General features: G+C 40.2%; 2 protein-coding genes and 1 pseudogene across 3 annotated transcripts; all 3 read left to right on the top strand.

Moving 5' to 3' along the window:
* Window positions 1-482: 482 nt before the first annotated feature.
* LOC113574149 (ezrin-like) lies at window positions 483-6,536 on the top strand (annotated as a pseudogene). The gene is made up of 11 exons (XR_014125579.1): window positions 483-557; window positions 1,367-1,462; window positions 1,932-2,206; window positions 2,628-2,774; window positions 3,080-3,176; window positions 3,564-3,727; window positions 3,938-4,068; window positions 4,213-4,368; window positions 4,728-4,820; window positions 4,973-5,173; window positions 5,292-6,536. The product of XR_014125579.1 is annotated as an ezrin-like (transcript).
* A 152-nt stretch (window positions 6,537-6,688) lies between these two features.
* kcnk3b (potassium channel, subfamily K, member 3b) lies at window positions 6,689-11,115 on the top strand. The gene is made up of 2 exons (XM_027004867.3): window positions 6,689-7,863; window positions 9,938-11,115. Exons 1-2 carry the CDS (start codon window positions 7,581-7,583, stop codon window positions 10,807-10,809), a joined length of 1,155 nt encoding a protein of 384 aa, XP_026860668.2. The 5' UTR covers window positions 6,689-7,580; the 3' UTR covers window positions 10,810-11,115.
* A 1,901-nt stretch (window positions 11,116-13,016) lies between these two features.
* Window positions 13,017-17,803, top strand: marc1 (mitochondrial amidoxime reducing component 1). The gene is made up of 7 exons (XM_027004869.3): window positions 13,017-13,413; window positions 13,713-13,883; window positions 14,359-14,524; window positions 15,043-15,183; window positions 15,487-15,548; window positions 15,636-15,707; window positions 16,989-17,803. The coding sequence occupies exons 1-7, from the start codon at window positions 13,172-13,174 to the stop codon at window positions 17,101-17,103; spliced, it is 969 nt and encodes a 322-aa protein (XP_026860670.3). The 5' UTR covers window positions 13,017-13,171; the 3' UTR covers window positions 17,104-17,803.
* Window positions 17,804-19,601: the final 1,798 nt, after the last annotated feature.

Genomic DNA, 19,601 nt, shown 5'->3' with positions numbered 1-19,601 from the left:
CATTTGCAGGATGGAGGAAGCGAGAGGCGGGGTTGCGGCAAAGTGCTTTTTATATTCCATCGGCATCTAGCGATGATAACACTTAAACCAAAACTCAGACAGTAGGTCTCTGAGTGAGCGCAGATATCAGACAGGACTGGCATCTTAGGTTCTATAATGTGCATCCCCGTCTCTTGGGATCTGTGAGTTTAAGTAAGCAGATCATGATTAGGAACAGGTGAGTTCAATCAGTACTCCAGCGATTGTGAGCAGGGCAGGTAGGGGTGTGATCCCTAGCAGGAGTGGGCGTGTCCCTCCTGCTAGCCGGCTGGCCAATGGAGACAGTTATGTTCATTAGTGTGCTCTTAGCTACACAAAATCTACATCATCTTGCAGTATACTGACTCATATTATTTGTGTAAGTCATATAAATTGCACAGAGCTCTCTTTTTGCTTCACTCGGTTAGGACCCTTTTATTTCTAACGTGTTTGCTTTTTGGCAGGTCAATGTCTGTGTCAATACAATGGATGCAGAGCTAGAATTTGCCATCCAGTCAGGCAAACAGCTCTTTGAGCAGGTGAGATCCAGCTGACCCTGCAGGCCTATAAACAAGCAGCAGATAGTCACGTGACTTTAGCATAAAGGCCTGTGTGTAATGGAGTGAGCTTTTCCATGCTCAGATACATAAGGGTGCATACCATCCTTTTTTGTTATAGTTTTTTTCCCCCGGTGTAAGTACAATGGAACTGTGGAGGTTGGGTTGTGTGTCTATAATGAGATAATGAAACTACACAAAAAGTTAACAAACACAGAAGCTGCAGGTGAAAGAATCTGTGGTTACATATTAAGTCAGTGGTTGCCTGGTTACTTTCCTTGTGCTAAAGAATAGCCTGTGAGTGTAAATCATTTTACAGATATTGTCCAGCTAAGTAACCAATGACAACAGTGTTAAACATGTCGTTTATGGCATGAGGTTTATGACATGACATACAGCCTGTAGGTGGGGGAGTCCAGGCCTGGTCCTGTCACTGATAAGATGTCAGAGTTAGGAAGCAATAGGGGTAGTTCCCCTACAGATAACATCTGAAGATAAATTGAAAAATGTATTGATTCTTTGGGAATGCAGGGGAGTGCAGAGGGGAACACCCTTCTGGACATTTTGAATTGTTAAATCATTCTCATTTCTGGTATGTCAACAGATGAGGGTGCCTCACCCTTTTACACCTGATGCCAGCATAATACATATAACTTAAGCGATTATTCATAAAGCACCAAACATAATAGGAGATTGATACCCAGGATAATTTCTCACATATTTGTTACTGTGTCATTGGCATGAAATTACATGGGGTTCATTAAAGTCACTGGAATGTGTTTGGGCCTCAGGTGGTCAAGATAATGGGTTTGCGTGAGGTGTGGTACTTTGGGCTGCAGTATATGGACAACAAAGGATATCTCACCTGGCTCAAAATGGAAAAAAAGGTATTATCTTTAATATTTGCTGTGTTTGAGAAGGAATATGTTTGTTATATTATAACAGCTTGAAAGGGACCAGATAAGGTGAGTCACAGTATTGAAAAAAATCCATCAAAATGCTAAACAAAGCCATGTCCATGCAGACTTCTTGTCACATGATCACATGGTTTGACTGTGACTAGTCCTGGCTGATTTCCCAGACATGGATTAAGCCTTGTCTTTTGCTAAATTACAATGCCCATGATGAGTCTCCATTGAAAATCTTTTGTTCTCTAGAGCTCCATGTACCCTGAAACCGGCCTTTCAAGTATGAACACAGTGGCTCTGTGTGTGTGTGTGTGTGTGTGTGTGTGTGTGTGTGTATATATATATATATATATATATATATATATATATATATATATATATATATATATATATATATAATGTTTACATCATATTTAAAAACTGTCATCTGTTTTATGTGTTGTCTTAGGTTTTATCTCAGGACATAAAGCGAGAGAGCCCCCTGCAGTTTATGTTCCGGGCTAAGTACTACCCTGAGGATGTTCAAGAGGAGCTCATCCAGGACATCACCCGCAAGCTCTTCTTCCTTCAGGTGAAGGATGCCATTCTGAGCGACAACATCTACTGCCCCCCAGAGACGGCCGTGCTACTGGCATCATACTCCGTGCAGGCCAAGTGTGGAGACTTCTCCAAGGAGACGCACAGACCTGGCTACCTCACATCAGAAAGCCTGCTCCCCCAGAGGTGCATTCATGTTGTAGAATTCACTTGGTAAACATCTCTCAGATGATTTCATTTCTTGTCTTACTTGTTCTCAGCCTTTCAGATGTCTTATTTCATAGGTTTTTCCACACAGCAGGCAAACAGCAGACAGAATATTGTTTTCGCATTCAGGCTCAGACTTCAGTAATGACTGGTTCAGTATTTATATTTTTAATGTTCTCTCTTAACAGGGTACTTGACCAGCACAAGCTCTCCACACACACACACACACACGATGTCAGTCTGTTTATATATGTGTATATATATATATATATATATATATATATATATATATATATATATATATATATATATATATATATATATATATATATATATATATATATATATATATATACACACACACATATTTAAATAATTATATAATTATTTTGGTCCCTAGGGATGATGCTATACTAGTGTACTTAAAAATTGCACAAGATTTGGAGATGTATGGAGTCAACTACTTTGACATCAAGAACAAGAAAGGAACAGAACTGTGGTTGGGTGTGGATGCACTTGGCCTTAACATATATGAGAAAGATGACAAGTAAGCACATAACTGACATTTGGCGAGCCATATCACTGACTGTTTATGAATGGCAGCTGACATAGGAATGTTATTGAAGATATTAGGGTTAGTGTGTAAGAAATCATTGCCTGTTCAGTCATTGACCCCTCAGTTAAGTCAGTCAGGCCCAGTGTGGCAAGTAAACATGACCGCGTGGATCTTTTAACTGACAGGTCATAACATCTAAGGTCTGATGCTCCGACTGCACATAACAACTGTAAAAAAAGATTTCACTGGTAAATGAAGCTTGGGAGTAATTTTACATCTTTTCTGCTGTCTCAAAGATTGATGCCAAAGGTTGGATTCCCTTGGAGTGAAATCAGGACCATATCTTCCAACAACAAGAAGGTTGTCATTAAACCCATTGACAAAAGGGCCCCAGTAAGCATTTAATTTTACATATATAAAATATAGCATTTTTGTATTTATTGCATAAAATTTACAAGTTGTGATTCATATACAGTTAGAAGGTTTCATGTTTATATAGGAAACTTGCCCAGTTTAATGTGTTGTCATATTTGGGGACTATAAATACCAATATGACTCACTTGTTTTTTAAACCAAAGTAAAGCCTATTTCTTTACGAGTCATCACAACAATGCTTATAAATCATGATTTTAGGTTCCTTGTAATCTTATGAGTTTAACTGCCAAATTGTGGCATCCCCCAATTTGATAGAAAATAGAAACCTTACTGAGCATCTGAACTTGGGTACCTGTGATAAATCTTTTGTTCTGTGCTTCCTCCACGTCTCATCGCCGCCGATAGGACTTTGCGTTCTACGTCCCTCGCCTGCGCATTAATAAGCGGACCCTACAGCTGTGCATGGGCAACCACGAGCTGTACATGCAGAGGTGCAAAATCGACACCCTCGAGGTGCAGCAGATGAAGGCACAGGCACGCGAAGAGAACCAACAGAGGCAGTTGGAGAGGTCTGTTCAATTTTTTCATGTTTTGGTCTGCTTGTTTTTGTGTATGGAACAATATTGTTGCTGTACTGAAAGGCTTTTGTTTATTCCCTGTTGCTGTCAGTCAAAGCCTGAGCTGGTTGTCCTTGTTGGGTTATGTTGTTGATGTTGTTTTTTAAATTTAATTGATGCCGCTGTGGCAGTTTTACTATGCTAATGGGGAGTATTTTTCAGACACACGTTGGAATATGAGAAGAAAAAGAGAGAAGCTGTTGAGAGACAGAAAGAACAGATGGAGAGAGAAAAGCAAGAAATGGTGATGAGGCTCTGCCAGTATGAGGAACAGGCTAAGAGAGCTGTGAAAGGTAGTAGCCTCTTTTGGGTTGATTAATTTGGCAGATTTACAGCTGTCACAAAGAACAAAGGTCTTTGTGATTAGAGGAATGGCATTCCTATTCCATTATCATGTAACTGCTTCCCCCTGCTGGTGGCATGTGTGAATTGCACAGAATTGAGGGAGCAGCTGGACAGGGCCATTCGGCTGGAGGAGACGAAGGGTGGAGGAGGATGCCTCACGTCTGGAGGCTGAGCGGCAGGCGGCTCTCCTGGCCAAAGAAGAACTGGCCATGCAGGCTGAAGACCAGATCAAGAACCAGGAGCAGCTGGTGGGTATTGTCAGGCTGAGGTAGATTAACCTCATAAAATTCCACGGTTATTGTTCAGTTATTAATCTGAAGGCATATTATTCAGTAACTATTGTGGATTATTTATTAACTACATTAAAACTAATATGTAATGAATGTAGTCACAGGTGATAAGAGTCTGGATTCACTGGCACAGATCCTCACACTTAATCCTGCATTATGACAAACTGACTGCCCCACTTGCTCTCTCAGACTAGAGGCATGTCTGAAGCTGCCAGGCAGATTAAGATGTCCCAGGGGCAGGAAATGGAGTGCAACTCGCCTTTGATGTGAAGCACTTAGGGATTTCAGGCCATTTCTGTCCCAATCTGAATTTTAAGGCTACAGAACTGGCTGAGTACACCGCAAAGATCGCCCTGCTGGAGGAGGCCAAGAGAGTGAAGGAAGAAGAGGCTGATCAGTGGCAGAACAGAGTGAGTAATGTCTTTACTGTCAGTCCAATCCTTATTTAAACTGACTATCATTCAGCCATATGCAGGGCCATAAGACATCAAATGTGCATTTCCCACTCTCTTTTCAAACGTGTCTATCTGCTCTGTGAATCTGGTTCTTGTGTGGCTCCTAGGCTAAGGAGGTGCAGGAGGATCTACTGAAGACGCGCGAGGAGCTTCAGCTGGCGATGACGGCCCCTGCGGCCATCCCGGCCCCCGTGATGGTGGTGGACGAGGTGGACGTGGAGCAGGAGGAACAGGAGGAGAACACTAGGACCGACCACGCCGAGCCCCTGGTGGGAGGCATCCATGAGAGTGTGCAGAGGCAGCTCATGGTAAGATATATGCTGACACACACACTCATGCTCACTCATGCACACACACTTGCATAAAGACTACAGACGGCTGCCCCTGAGCTGCCTCACTTAATATAGCAAACAACCTGGGTTGCAGGAACTGAGCTCTGAGCTGGCTGAGGCGCGGGATGACTCCAAGAAGACAAAAAACGACATCTTGCACAAGGAGAACATGCACATGGGCAGGGACAAGTACAAGACGTTGCGTCAGATCCGCATGGGAAACACCAAGCAGAGGATAGATGAGTTTGAAGCATTGTAGAGACTGCTCCCATCTGAATGCCCTCGGCCATAGCTTGCACCCTGCTAGCTACTGCCTCTGCTATTTTAGGGTGTATTTTGCAACATTATCACAAATGGTTCCACTTTACATTAGCCGTTCAAGTATTTAGACTGTCGTAATGCTATTTAATCATAGTGGAACAACTGGACAGAATTATATTTCCTGAAGGTCACTACGGTGGGGAAAGGGGTAGAGAGAGCAACACTGGAATATCATTCTCACCCATCAGTCTCCGCCATGGGCACCATGGTAACGGTCAAAAAATGGAAAATATTATGGTCTTTCTGCATCACAGTAAGTCCATATCCTTGGTGGCTTTTGCTTGGTTTGGAACCCTAACCCCCTGGACTATATCTTACATGTGTACATGCCTACCATAAATATAACCATTTGATTCTAAAGGAAATATGTTCATCACCTTCTATTCTAGGCATTTGTAAAATGGGTGCGAAATCCTCTCCTTTGACTTTACTAAATATTAACTTCCAGTCAGTCTATATTTATAAAAATTGTCAGAAAGCCTTTAAAATTTCCTCTTTTAATTCTTGTTTTCTTTTTTGAAATAATTCTGTTTGCTGCCACCCTGAATTCGATTTATGACAAGCACCATATCATAGTCTGACTAATGGTGTCATTTTCAGTTTAAAATGTGCTGTAGACAAAATGAAGGAAATCCTTGAATTAAGTCACTTAATGGCTCTGACACACGTCACATTTTTAAATAGTTCTGGACCTGGTTTGCAGTTTTAAGTACTTTACACTACACGGTCATTTTGATCGCCCAGGCTTTGTGTTTAACCTCTCGTCTTCTGAACACTAAATTAGATGCAAGTTGTTAAGCCTGGGAGATTTTTAAAAGATTGCTTCCAGTGTGGATACAAATACAACAAAAGTGTAGCCTTGAATGGGAGCGGAGCGTTCCACTCTCAAAACCCTTCACTGACGTTACGACGACGCCTACTGTGGGCCTGCTGTGCTGCCGAACAGACCTGTTGTTTTACTTTCCCCTTTTTTTCTATTTCCCCTGTTTTGTAAAGGAAATAAAGAACCACAATCCAGGCACTGTCTGACATACTCATTACATTTCAGCTTTTTTTCTGTTGTGACTCACTGACTTACGCATTAACAAGTGGGAAAATAGTTTTGCTTCCTGATTTTATGCTACTACAATGCTATAAGAAACGAGGACTGTGACATGCTCACAGACGTCCAGGGAACCTCTTAAAAAGCCAATTGTTATGCAGAGGAGTCGTCCGTGCGCGTCCATAAAGAGAAGCCGCTATTTACTCAAGGACTAGCTAATTATGTTGCTAGACAACAACTTATGAAGCCTGGAAACCATTTCTGTTTAAATATGTGCTAGGTCAACATTGTCACATTTGCTGCAACTGGGCAACATGTTGAGTTGTCCTGAAAAGACATGTAGCTATTTAAGAAATCAAAGTAATACATCATTAAACGGTGCCCTTTAAATGCTAATAAACTTTCATATTTGTACGGGCATACGAACTGGAAGCACCTTATACTCCAATGAAGAAAAAAAAACCATTTTTTTTAAAAAAGAACTAATTTTTAAACAGTTGTCTTTACTAACGTATCTTTCTTGTGAAACTGCATATTCTTGTGGATAAAACTTTTTAAGTCGTATAAAACTTCGTAGTCAAATGTCTAACTTTTGGTTAAGTTAATAGCAGGCAATGGCACACGAATAATAGTTGAAACTCAAGTACGAAATATGACTTTAGGAAAAAGCCCATGGTGATAAGCTTTGACAGCCCACTTACGCTACAAGCACAAACTGTACCCATGGATTCTTGTATTCATAGATATGAACAGACCTTTCCCGATGCTCCCTAACGACCGGCGTGTTTAAATCGGTGGAACAAATGACCAAATATGGTATGCATCTTTTATCCCTTGGGGGTGGTGCTGAAAGAACAGCTCCCGGCAAACGTGCCCTTCTTAATAGTAGTCCCTCGTGACAAAGGTCTGCTTGAAAATCCTTCGTGCCAGAGGGGCTCTGTAGAGAAATGAATCACAAAAGTTTTTGTCGACTCGGTCTAGAATTAAAAACGGAGGAATATTTTTAGCTATCCAGGGAAAATGAAGAGGCAAAACGTCCGGACACTCGCCTTAATTATTTGCACCCTGTCCTATTTACTTATTGGAGCGGGAGTCTTCGAGGCTTTAGAGTCAAAGCTTGAAAAAAGCCAGAAAAGGAAGCTGGATTATCGAAAATTTCAATTGATGACTAAATATAATCTCTCCAGAACAGACTTTGACCAAATTGAAAAAGTGGTTTTGCTTCTTAAGCCACACAGAGCCGGAGTCCAGTGGAAGTTCGCCGGTTCATTTTACTTCGCCATCACCGTGATAACGACGATAGGTAGGGCTTGTCTTTCTGTGCGAACACATGCAATGGTTTAGTCCAGGAACTTAAACTTTATTAGTATCCCAAAGCACCTTGATGGATTCTACATTTTCGGCGTTTATTGTGTCTTTCTGTTCTTTTCCACTGCTACCTTTCAGTAGCCTCGCATTCAACGCGCATCCCAGGTTGTAAACACTTTGTACTGTTATCTTTGAAACCATTTACTAAATCACTGCTATCAAACAGTTTGAGCTGTCCTATAGTTCAAAGCTGCTGAAGCTTGTTTAAACAGACCCTAAATCCATGAATTACTTGATGTGATAAAACACAGTTGCCTACTTGATCATTAATATCTCAAATACAAACGTCTCATAAATTTTAGGTGGCAGAGCCTTCTTTATAGACATGTTTCAACTAAAAAATTACTGGCAAACTGTATGGCATAATGTTCAGGTTAGATCAGTGTTAAAGACTCATTGGTTCAAGAATCATTTCACAATGGTGCCTTAGAAAAAAAAAACATCTTTTTGAAAGATTCTTTTGTCAGATAGCAACCCTAAAAAGACAGAAACGTTCTGCTTGTTTATTACTTAAAATGTGCAGGTCAAAATGTTCTACTCACAGCAAACCCTTTTCTTTTTTTTAAGAATAAAATGTTTATAGAACAATAAACTGTTGTGCTTGCTAATAGGCAAGGAGTCAAATGAGAAAAATATCATGTGATTACCAAATATAATGTCGGAACTAAAGAAACTACTCTTCCCAGCTTTGTCACAAAAGCAATACGGTGCACCAGAAAATTATCAATGTTTAGTAGAGCCCATTGTATAAACTTCAAGCTATTATCACGAGCCATGAAAACTTTAACAAAATAAACATGGCTTGGTTATAGTAATCAGTCATTTTAATGTTTCTTGTTTAAATTAATCTGCTAAGTAGAAAATTTAATCTCTAAATGTAATTTCTAAAATGTAATGCTGTAGCATCTCTAATTTAATGCATTTTCAGAGAGTTACAGTACTGGATGCATAAAAGGTAGCAGCTCTTATACATCATGTACAACTATTCTACAACTATTTTTCACAGTCTCATTGCTGTTTGGTCTCATGACTGATATTAAGCTTGGGATTTTGCAGCAATTTTGATTCTATTCTGGTGATAAAGTGTTTGCATTAAAGATGTTTGCTCTGAGGTTATTTAGCCTTGACATTCACCATGGAACGCTGGATACTGCATACAATCTGCCTGCATATCTCAAATCAAATGCCATATTAGTCTGCACCACTTTGGAACATTTACATCACTATGATAATATTGAGAGAGCTAAGAATAATGGATGACAATCCTAATATTTACTTGGTGTTTAAACAGAGCTAGTACAAATAAATGTGGTAGGTATCCACAAGCCTAATGCCATGGGTAAGAAACAGACATTAAGACATTAACCAGTCTGCCTCATTCAGTCTTCATTCCAAAGCTGGCTATGTGCACTGGTGTCCAACTAAATCTTTGTAGGGTGGTATTATATGTTTTTTCTATTGCTGCGTCATAACTATCTGTGTAACAGCCACCAAGGCAGTGCTCCCACACTGAAGCTACATCAAGTATCATGACAGGTGTTGGGCATTTATTAAGCCTGGACTGACCTGAATTTCTAGAAGAATAATTTAATCATGTAAAAATCAAATAACATAACTGAGACTAGAACATAAATTGAAAAATCCTGTACCTGTTCTATATCTCTCATATAGCTATAGTTCTTTAAGTTAATCATATTATTTAGATATATATGAAGTTATTGTTTTTGTCTGTTCTAATTGCTAAATGCACGAGTCAAAACTTTCATCCCCATGCAGAATTTTAATTTACAATGTTCTTTTAGTCACTTTTAATGATATTTTGACATTTTTTAAAAAATTGGTCTTTGCTGCAAATGTGTAATTTAATTAAATGAGTGTAATGTCATGATAATGAATGGACAGCACTTTTTCATCATATATCGAATTGTACTTTGGTTTGGGATGAAATGTCTTCTGATTTTCATGAAGTGACTTCCCTGATATTCTTCTGTGGACAAACTCTGCCTCAGGTTATGGTCATGCTGCTCCCAGCACGGACGCAGGGAAGGCATTCTGCATGGGCTATGCACTCTTGGGCATCCCGCTCACTCTGGTGATGTTCCAGAGCTTGGGTGAGCGCATCAATACGTTTGTGCGCTTCCTTCTGCACAAAGCCAAGAAGTACATGGGCCTGCGGCGGGCGGAGGTCTCCATGGCCAACATGGTGACCATCGGATTCTTCTCCTGCGTGGGAACACTGTGCGTGGGGGCGGCCGCCTTTTCACACTACGAGGGCTGGAGCTACTTCCATGCATTCTATTACTGTTTCATCACACTCACTACCATCGGCTTCGGCGACTACGTGGCGCTGCAGAAGGACAACGCCCTGAACAATGACCCACACTACGTGGCCTTCAGCTTCGTCTACATCCTGATGGGCCTGACGGTGATTGGTGCCTTCCTCAACCTGGTGGTGCTACGCTTCATGACCATGAATGCCGAGGATGAACGAAAGGATGCCGAGCAGCGTGCGCTGCTGGCCCGCGACAAACGCGTTGTGCGGCCGCCCCGCTGCTCTGGGCCCCCAGCGTCCCCTGTGTGTGAGCGCAACGCCAAGAGGCGTGGCCTGAAGAGCGTCTATGCCGAGGTGCTCCACTTCCAGACCGTCTGCTCCTGTCTGTGGTACAAGAGCCGGGAGAAGATGGTCATACTCCCTCAGGACTTGTCCTTCAGCGATGCGCTGATGGAGCAGGGCGACGTCTCCCCGAGGCGCTTCTTTGAGGCCGGCTCCGTGGGCTGCGTGTGCAGTCCCCAGCGCTGCTCAGCTATCAGCACTGTCTCCAATGACCTGAGGAGCATGTCCCCGTTCAGGCTGCTCTCCAAGAGACGCAGCTCCGTCTAGACATCTAGCTCAGGTGTTGGACAGGTACATGCTCGTGAAGCTGGTAAAAACGCAGAGCTGCTGTACGTTTCTCCTGCATGCATATGTGTTTATGTGAAGATGCTGGAAAGCACCACTCTAAGTACAAAGAGAAAAGCTAGAGTAGGTACGGAATTATTGTGTCTAAAAGACAAAGTAACACTTACATATGTTGTGTGTGTGTGTGGGTATGTGTGTGTGTGTGTGTGTGTGTGTGTGTGTGTGTGTGTGTGTGTGTGTGTGTGTGTGTGTGTGAAGACGAATTGTCTCCTCATGAGACCATATAAACCTTAAATAGAGTAATAATGCACTTCTGCTACTTCAGAGTTACAAAATACTCCATGAATGGTGCAATACACTGTGCAAAAATATTTTAACAGTGCTTTATCAAACGTACCAACAACATACCTTATTTTCTTCATGGAAATTGTCAAACTTGGACTTTATGTGTCATAACATTTCATGTTTCACAAATGTATTTAGACGAATAGAATTAGTGCAAAATCAAACTGGCACAAATTTATGCAAGCTTTTACACACCTGAAATGCAGTTGATTAGCCAAGACATGATAGATGTCCAAGTTTTGTTAGTTTTGTACAGATCACTGGTTCTACATAGTTATGTGTATTTTCAGATAACAGTATGACACCAGTCCAAAACTAAAACAAAATTTGTAAATCACCAGTTTTGTCTGATTGACTACATTTGTAGTAAGTGGAAAACTGTGTAAATTAGATTTTTTGCAAACTATTCCTGTAATATGTTTGTCTTTGAAATATTTAAAAAAATATATGTATCACGTATTGATGTCATATTAATCATTGCATCTTTTCATAAGTAATCTCTGTTGTTTTATGTAACCAGTTGATTTATATCTCTGTGATCCTGCTTTTCCCTTTGTTTGAAAATTCTGTGAAGTGCAATATTCTATGATCAGGCAACCAACATTCAATTTTCAATTTCCTTTGAATTTAGGTAAATAAACAACACCTTTAATGGACTGTTGACTTACAAATACTGTACAGAATAGTCCCTTTTGATATACTGTACAATGCTGGACTGTGACCATGAAAATGAAACACCTACAACGTATTCGCTGCTCCAGATGGTATGCCCCCATGATTCCAGTTTTCTGGCCAGCTCTATCAACCCTCTAAGAGTGTCCCCTTCCAAAGACAGTTACTGTATGTCAACCTGACAAAACTTGCATGGGGTTAGGAACAAGAGCAAAAGATGATGAATGCTATGGATGAATCTAGCCAGGTCAGCCCTATCAAGAGCGATTGTAGAAATCACTGAGGAGTAATGTAGCCAATTGCATGTGCACATCTGGAAATTACACAGGTGTGATAGCGTGCACTTATTCACCATTTATATACAGTATATGAATGCCTAAACAGCAAGTTTAACCTTGTGAGAAAAAATAAAGCTGTTATCTCATAAGGTCTGTGCCCCTGCTCTCAGCTCAGATCTGGACACCATGTCCTGTGTATTTCCCTCTGACTCAGAATGGGCTTGCTGGCCAGGCTATGTTTGGCCCGCACAGGCGTGCGCGCCATCCTCAGATGTTGCCAAGGAGAAAGACTTCGCCTTGAGCTATTAGACCTGCATGACACCACAACAGAAGGAGCGCCATTGCAGCAAATGCTTGCATTGCATCCCCATGGCGGGAGCATCTGTTGTGATCTTTTTTACCCTGGCTAGAGATATCTACATCCATGGAAATAGTAAAAATAGCTCTGACCGGCAGGTCAGTGGGGCCCGGACATGATGCACAACTTACTTGCAGCTCTTGTCCTGAAGCCAAGCAACTAGGACGAAATATGAGGTTTCATATTTAACATAAAAGAGTAAAGAAATAAAGTCACTTTCTTTTTTATTTTATATCTTTATTTTTTTTTCAATTCCTCATTGAATTAAAAATCATTAGCCTTAAACTACATTTTGTATAATTCCCATGAGTAATGAAACCTATAATTGTAATTATTTAATGTCGAAACTGAAAAAAAATGTCTGATACGAATTTATGAAGGTATACTGCCGTCACAGAAAACTCATTAAAGTAGATTCACTAAATGGCAATAAATAAATAAATAAATCAGTTGCTACAGATCGTAGTAAATGTTGATCGGACTCATCTATTGGTTCGCGTTCATGTATTAATTAACCAGAAACGAAGTATCTGTGACTTTAAAAGCAGGCCTGTTTCAATGTTGAGCTGTTTTCACTGTGGACGCTTCGAACCGACTTCGCGCGCAAGCAACATAAGATATTTTGCAACAATAAACAGTCATTTGTTTTCCACGGTTTTATAAACAAGTTTTGAGTTGTTAAAAACCGAAAATGGATTACTGTGTAAATTTATTTACTCAGAACAGGACAGCCGCTCTCTATGTTACAGGGACAACGGTCGCCTTGCTTGGACTCGGACTCGGATACAAATACATATGGAAACAAAAAAAGTTGATTCGCGTTGGAGTAGTTTCTCAGTTGTTGGTTCATCCCATGAAATCTGGAAAAGCGGTGTTGGTAGATACTGCGGAATGTCTGCGAATGGGACTGAAATGTGGAGAGCTTCAGGATCGGTGAGATTACTTAAAAAAAAACCTTGCGCAACATTCGTACAAGTAAACCAAAAAGTGACGTTCACCTAACAAGTTTAGGCGTTGCAATAGTTAACAGACTTTAATTCAAAAAAATCAGATGCGATGTACTAATAACCTATAACATTTAACAACAGAGCCGTTTTGTGGTAGCGTTTGAACCGCTCTGAATGTTTCTGAAGGTAACTTTCAGAAACGTATCGCTAGACTACTTCGCCAGAAGCAGTTGCCATGTTTTATCATTGCGAGCGATTGGACAGCCGGCATGTATCTCACTGCAGCCACTGGCTTGTCATTACGGAAGACGGCCACATGGTGACTGGAAGACAACAGCCCCGCCTGGTTCTGGTGTCCCTGACCTGCGAGAACGGCCAGCTCTGCCTCAGTGCTCCTGAGATGGACGAGTTGAGAGTTCCACTGCACCAGGGCACAAATCCCATCTTTAACTGCAGGTAGCTGGTGATCTACAGGGTGAACTCTTCCCCAACGGAATACGTAATTATATGGTGTTAAGTCGCACATTTTGTGCATTCTAGATTAAAGTGAGTGTTTGTATTAACAATGCGCAGCTTTGAACTATAGGCAGCAGGTATGGGATTTGGTAGGAAAATTAACAAATTGAATCTTCTTTCATGTTACAAAAATGTGCCTTGACCTTCCCTTTTTGGAAACTGAATTCTGCAAATGTGCTTAACAAGCATTTAATGCAAGGATACCTATTCTTTGGTTAGAAATTCCATAATCACACACATTACCTTCTTGAACAAGGTGCTAGCAAAATCAAGGTAATGTCATACTGATGAATATATGCAAGTTGCTCTGGATAAGAGCATCTACCAATGCTGTAAATGTAATCCTGAGCATTAATGTTTGCATTGTGTTTTTAGTTATTGACAAATTGCTGAAAAATGCCATTTCTGACTGTAGAGTGTTTAGTTCAGACATTCAAGGCAGAGACTGTGGGGAAGAGGTGTCAAGCTGGCTCACTCGATATTTGGCAGCAGGTGTGACTTTTCGTCTGGTGCACTTTGAACCCTCTCTAAAGGCAAGGAGCTCTGCTGATCAAGACTCCCGTTTTCCCAAGGATACACAGGTTTGCAGTCAAACTAGCCCTAGATGAATGCTTCTGATGCCATTCAGGGATGTCTCATCATTACATGATGTCTGTTGCTGCATTACAGTAAACAGATCACACTCTCTTAGAGCAACTTCTCAGACACAAAAACTCAAACAAATGATCTAATGTCCATAAGTGAGTTTACATTTGCCTTGGAGAAGTGTAAACCTTTCTTTCCAAATTCCCCTTACCTATTTGTTAAGTGCTCTGGCTAGGAGGCCCAGTAAGTCTACTCTATGGTATCAAAGGTATAACTTTAAAAAAAAAAAAAAATCTCCTTAATACTTTCAGAGCTGAAACCTCTAATAAATGCATCCTTCGCAATTTCCCTGACTGAACATTGTCACAGAATAAAAGGGGTGTGTCTTTTTAAAATGTAATTTTTTTTTAAATTTTTTTGGTGGGGGAGGGAAGGATCAATAATTCATGCTCGCCTCATGCGCTGGCATGCCATTTTTATGCCTGGCAGTTGTCTCTGATCTGTTGTGGTCTAGGTGGCTTACCCTGATGCTGCTCCAGTCATGCTGATGTCCATGGCCTCCGTTCAGGACCTGGGGAACAGACTAGACTGTGACTTCTCTGTCTACCAGTTCCGGCCCAGCATTGTCGTCGGTGACTGTGAGCCTTTCGCTGAGGCAAGAGCCTATTTCCTAAGCCTTCATGTTGAAAGATGTCAGTTTTTTTTTTTTTTTTTTTAAAAAGGGCTGTTTCATGTTTTTACATTTTAAGGATAAGATTAGGTGTCTGTTCTTTTGCTATGTGCTTTTATGAATGAGCATTCTACAATTTCTCAAATCAAATTTAAACCTGAATCCGAGTATAATGTTCAAAACAACCACATAACTGGCTTCTCACTCAGTTCTGAACAAGAGATATTTGAAATTATTGAATACTGTGAAATTGTTTATTTAGCTTCATCTGTCTTCTCTCTTAAATAGGATTCATGGGATTATGTTCAGATTGGCCAGGTGGAGCTGCAGAGAGTCATGGGCTGTGGAAGGTATTCCATCAGGACAAACCCTCGTCTCCAGTCGGCTACCTGTTAACATGTATTGTGATGTGTTTCTGGTGTCTATTACACTTGCAGGTGTGTTCTCACCACTGTTGATCCTGAAACTGGAATCATTAGTAGGAAAGAGCCACTAAATACTCTCAAAACGTAAGTGAATTGACCAGTCACATGCACAATAAACTTGCAGGGTCGAAAAGCACAGTATGGTTGAAGTATTAAGTGTTTTTTTTTTTTTATGACTGGCTGCATCATCGATGCAGTGTTTTTATTCAGTTGTTCCTCTGGGTGCTTGGTGCATTTGTACCAATAGTTAAACAAATGTCAGTTACATCTATCTCGATCATGTGAATGTTTTTGATAAACCTTACTTATTCCATGTACATGTTTAAAAAGGATGCATGAGTGCAACTCATGTGATCATCTCAGCTGTTCCCATGACACACAATTCATTTGGATTTTGTGTGTATAATTGTGGCAGACTGTGCTAGACCTTCAGTGCTGTCTTACCCAAATTAATCCACCTCTTAATCTGTAATTATCATGACACAGCTATAGAAATCGTTGATATTGTACAGAAAGGCAGTATGACATGGTGTTGCATCGCAGATGGGTATCTAATTCAAAGAGTAGGTATGTCATTACTAAGGCAAGAAACCCAAATGAGACAATTCAACAAGTCTTTCACTGCATACAAAGCTGTGCCACATGCATCATCTCTAGTAGAAGCATCAGTATCAACCTTCCTGAATTTAGTTACTGAAGTGAAAGTGGCAGACAAACCCTTTCCCTGGCTGCGACAGGCTCACTAGCTTAGGGGTTGGCGAACCTTTCCTCACAATATGCAGCTTCTCTCGAAAAGTCTGTCTTAAAGTGGCTTTGTGAGTATATTTGTGACCAATTCATTTCTTCTCCTGTCAGCCATTGTGGTTTTAAAAAACGGCTATTAAATCTACATGAATATATTGTAGCTTGTGCACGGCACTACATATTTGATTTGATAACTCTGACTAGTATGCTGCCACTCTCTAAACATCCAAACAAAGAATGTATAAATTCTGACTTTGTTGTATGCCTGCTAGCCAACTCGCCAACTTGAAATCTGATTGGTTGGTTAAAGCAACAGTTTAACTGCCTTTTATTTTAAGATACAGGTGCCTGCACACTTAATTCTAAAGGCAGATTGTATTGACCCAGGCAGCTCTAACATGCACATACACTGCAAGCTGCACAACCAAGAGGAAAGCTATGGAATGGGCTATTGGGAACAATTGCATACACATTTGTGGGGGAAAAAAAAAAAAGGCATGAACATGCAAGTCTGTGATTAAGCAGCGACGGCTTTGCTGGCTCTGATGGCCCATCACTGGTGTATACTGTTTGACAAATGCAGGCACTTGTTTTTATTTATAGTTTTTTCTTACCTTTTAGTTATCGACTGATCGACCCTGCACAGAAAGCTTCACCAATATTTGGGCAGTACTATGCACTCAAGAAAACTGGAGTCCTCCATGTTGGTGATCCAGTCTACAAAATTAATTATTGAGGCAGGATGGGATGGACCTAATGGGTACCAAAACAAAGTGCAGATGTATGCTACATTTATGTGCAGGATGGGATTGCTGACTTTGGAACATAATTAACCATGTGTGTTGGTGAGATTCACATTTTTGTAATTGCAGTTAAATGTGAGAAAGTATCTAAAGCATGTTTAGTGATGCATACTCATTAGACTTTTACTCGTTACAAATTGCACTACTCAATTAATTCCACTAAAGAATCACAGGAATGTTTGTGTGTGTCGTGAGTATACCACCTAGTCTCCGATTGTCTTGAATGTTTTGTTGGTCAACAAATTCCTGGTCACTTAAATTTTTTTTATTATTATTATTTTTTTGATATTGGCAGTTTTTCCAGTGTACTGCTGATTGATTGATTTAAAAATATATATAAATTAATGAATCTCAACCTATGTGAAATACTTTATAATAAGTTTAACCTTTTGTATACTGCCAATATAAAACCTGTTGGTGGAAAGTTTTAACCCCGTTTGGGGGACATGGAATAAGACCATCACATAACTTTTATAAGGGAGCTGATGTTGTGTAAAGCCAGCCGATAACATCTTTATAGATGGTCCTAATTCACTGTTTGGAATATTACGTGTATGATGTATCCCTGTGGATGTTCACAATCCAGTTTGTGCACTTTCTCAATCATTTGACAATAAAGTCTGAATTATTGAAGTTGTGGCGTTACTGTGCACCTTTCTTGCCCCTCTCTAAATTCATCAGGTCGGGGTTGAGCCAGTTAAGATTAATTGCATGTAGACTACAGTTGAATAGTTTGACAGGTCATAAAGTATGTCAGTTATGTAACTTTTTGATAAGATTTCCATTTCCTGGCTTTGAGCAATATAACGATGGTTATGATCCACTGTCCTTGCTGTATATTTCTAGCATGCATTTTGTTGGCACTTTCTGCTAAAATCACAAAATTATCAACTGCTTGTACTAGGTTTGGACATGGGCTCCAGGGTCTTTTATTGCAGTGACTTAAATTTCACGAGAATACCAACCCTCCTCACCCTGCATTGCTGCGTTTATATGGCCCTCCCTCTGCCTTCTGTCTGCCCTCTGCTCTTGCACAAAACAAGGCTCACATGGCACTCACAATGTGTGTTTTAGTGCTGCACGCCCACCCATGAAGATGGAGCCTGAGCTCCCCATCCCCCAAAAACGAGCAATCTGATTTGAACCAAATAGTATATTTTATATTGTAAGGTCTTCTGGAGCATAGAAATGGCTCCAGAAATGGAAAAAACACACTTGTAGAAAAGGGCTGTGAGGAATGTTGGGACTTGGTGATGCGCTTTCAGTAGGAGGTGCCGTAAGAATTTTTTTTCTGGACTCATTACAGCTGCTCTTACTTACGGGAAGCTCTTCTTTCACTACCCCAATAGTGTGCAGCAGTATCTGTATATGTAATATTGCCAAAAACATCAAAGTTATGAATAATATTTTATAATGTTTTTTTTTTTTACCTGAAGATATGAGTACCCTTTTTGTTCTGCTTTAAGGTGATAAAGATGAAAGTTGAAAAGAAATGGGTAAATTGAATTTAATATCAGATTTATTCCGGAGTGGGGGTTTTGATTGATGGTCTGCACTTTATTTTATAGACTATTCAATTTATACTTCATTGATTAAAATTTTGTTCAGAGTAACAAAAATGTATTCGTTTAACTTAAAAAGACAAAAAAAAATACTTCCTTAAGTGTCATACCCTTGAATGTGCAGTAGAATTTAAGAATTTCGTACCTCTGCGTTGATATTAAAACTACATTCCTGGTAAATGATGATGTGGGATATTTTGACTCTCAGGCATAATGACCACCAAGGACATGCCTCTACGAGAGTGCAGATTTCTTTGTATTATTTTAAGCGTTGCTTACACTGCCTTCTGATGATGACCATATCATTCCACAATAGAGATTCAAATAACTTTGCAATGCTGCATCCTCACGTCCTTAAACTATATAATTGTTTGTTTGATTTAGACTACATCAGTAATATTTATGTTCTTTGCTTCACCGAATGAATTGCATCATGATCATGTACTCTAAAACTGATGACTATCCATTAAAAGTTGACAATATATTACAAAATGTAAAACTGTGATGTGAATTGTACTTTACGTACTGATGAGAGATTAAATCTGGGTCTATATCTGAGAGCTGGGTCTATATTTTATGTTTATGTATAACCTTGGGCAGACTTCAGGCTTAGTGTCTCCTTAATTATGATTATGAAATGGGCAAAATAATAGCTGTCTGCAGCATGTATTTTTTCCAACCATTATCTCACCACAGAGTTCATCAATGGAGATGAGCCCTTTCCCTTAATGACCTGGGCAGATGGCCACTGCTGGCATGTTTGTCACTCATTTGGGCTGCATAACCACATCTTGGGTGTTCCTGTGGCCCTGACTGGCAGAAGGAGTGCATCAGATTTACTTCAAGCAGATGCCAGCACTACAGTGTAA

This window comes from Electrophorus electricus, chromosome 10 (assembly GCF_041902795.1).
Source record: "Electrophorus electricus isolate QZ-2024a chromosome 10, ASM4190279v1, whole genome shotgun sequence".
Taxonomy (NCBI): Eukaryota; Metazoa; Chordata; class Actinopteri; order Gymnotiformes; family Gymnotidae; genus Electrophorus; species Electrophorus electricus.
This window is presented reverse-complemented; position numbering and strand designations above follow the sequence as displayed.

What these genes read in the sequence shown, in the direction of transcription:
- marc1 (XM_027004869.3), top strand. Translation starts at nt 13,172, where the DNA reads ATGGATTACTGTGTAAATTTATTTACTCAGAACAGGACAGCCGCTCTC. An exon ending in AGAGTCATGGGCTGTGGAAG is followed by an intron (nt 15,549 to 15,635) that starts GTATTCCATCAG and finishes TTACACTTGCAG; the next exon opens with GTGTGTTCTCACCACTGTTG. An exon ending in CCACTAAATACTCTCAAAAC is followed by an intron (nt 15,708 to 16,988) that starts GTAAGTGAATTG and finishes CTTACCTTTTAG; the next exon opens with TTATCGACTGATCGACCCTG.
- kcnk3b (XM_027004867.3), top strand. Translation starts at nt 7,581, where the DNA reads ATGAAGAGGCAAAACGTCCGGACACTCGCCTTAATTATTTGCACCCTG. An exon ending in CACCGTGATAACGACGATAG is followed by an intron (nt 7,864 to 9,937) that starts GTAGGGCTTGTC and finishes ACTCTGCCTCAG; the next exon opens with GTTATGGTCATGCTGCTCCC.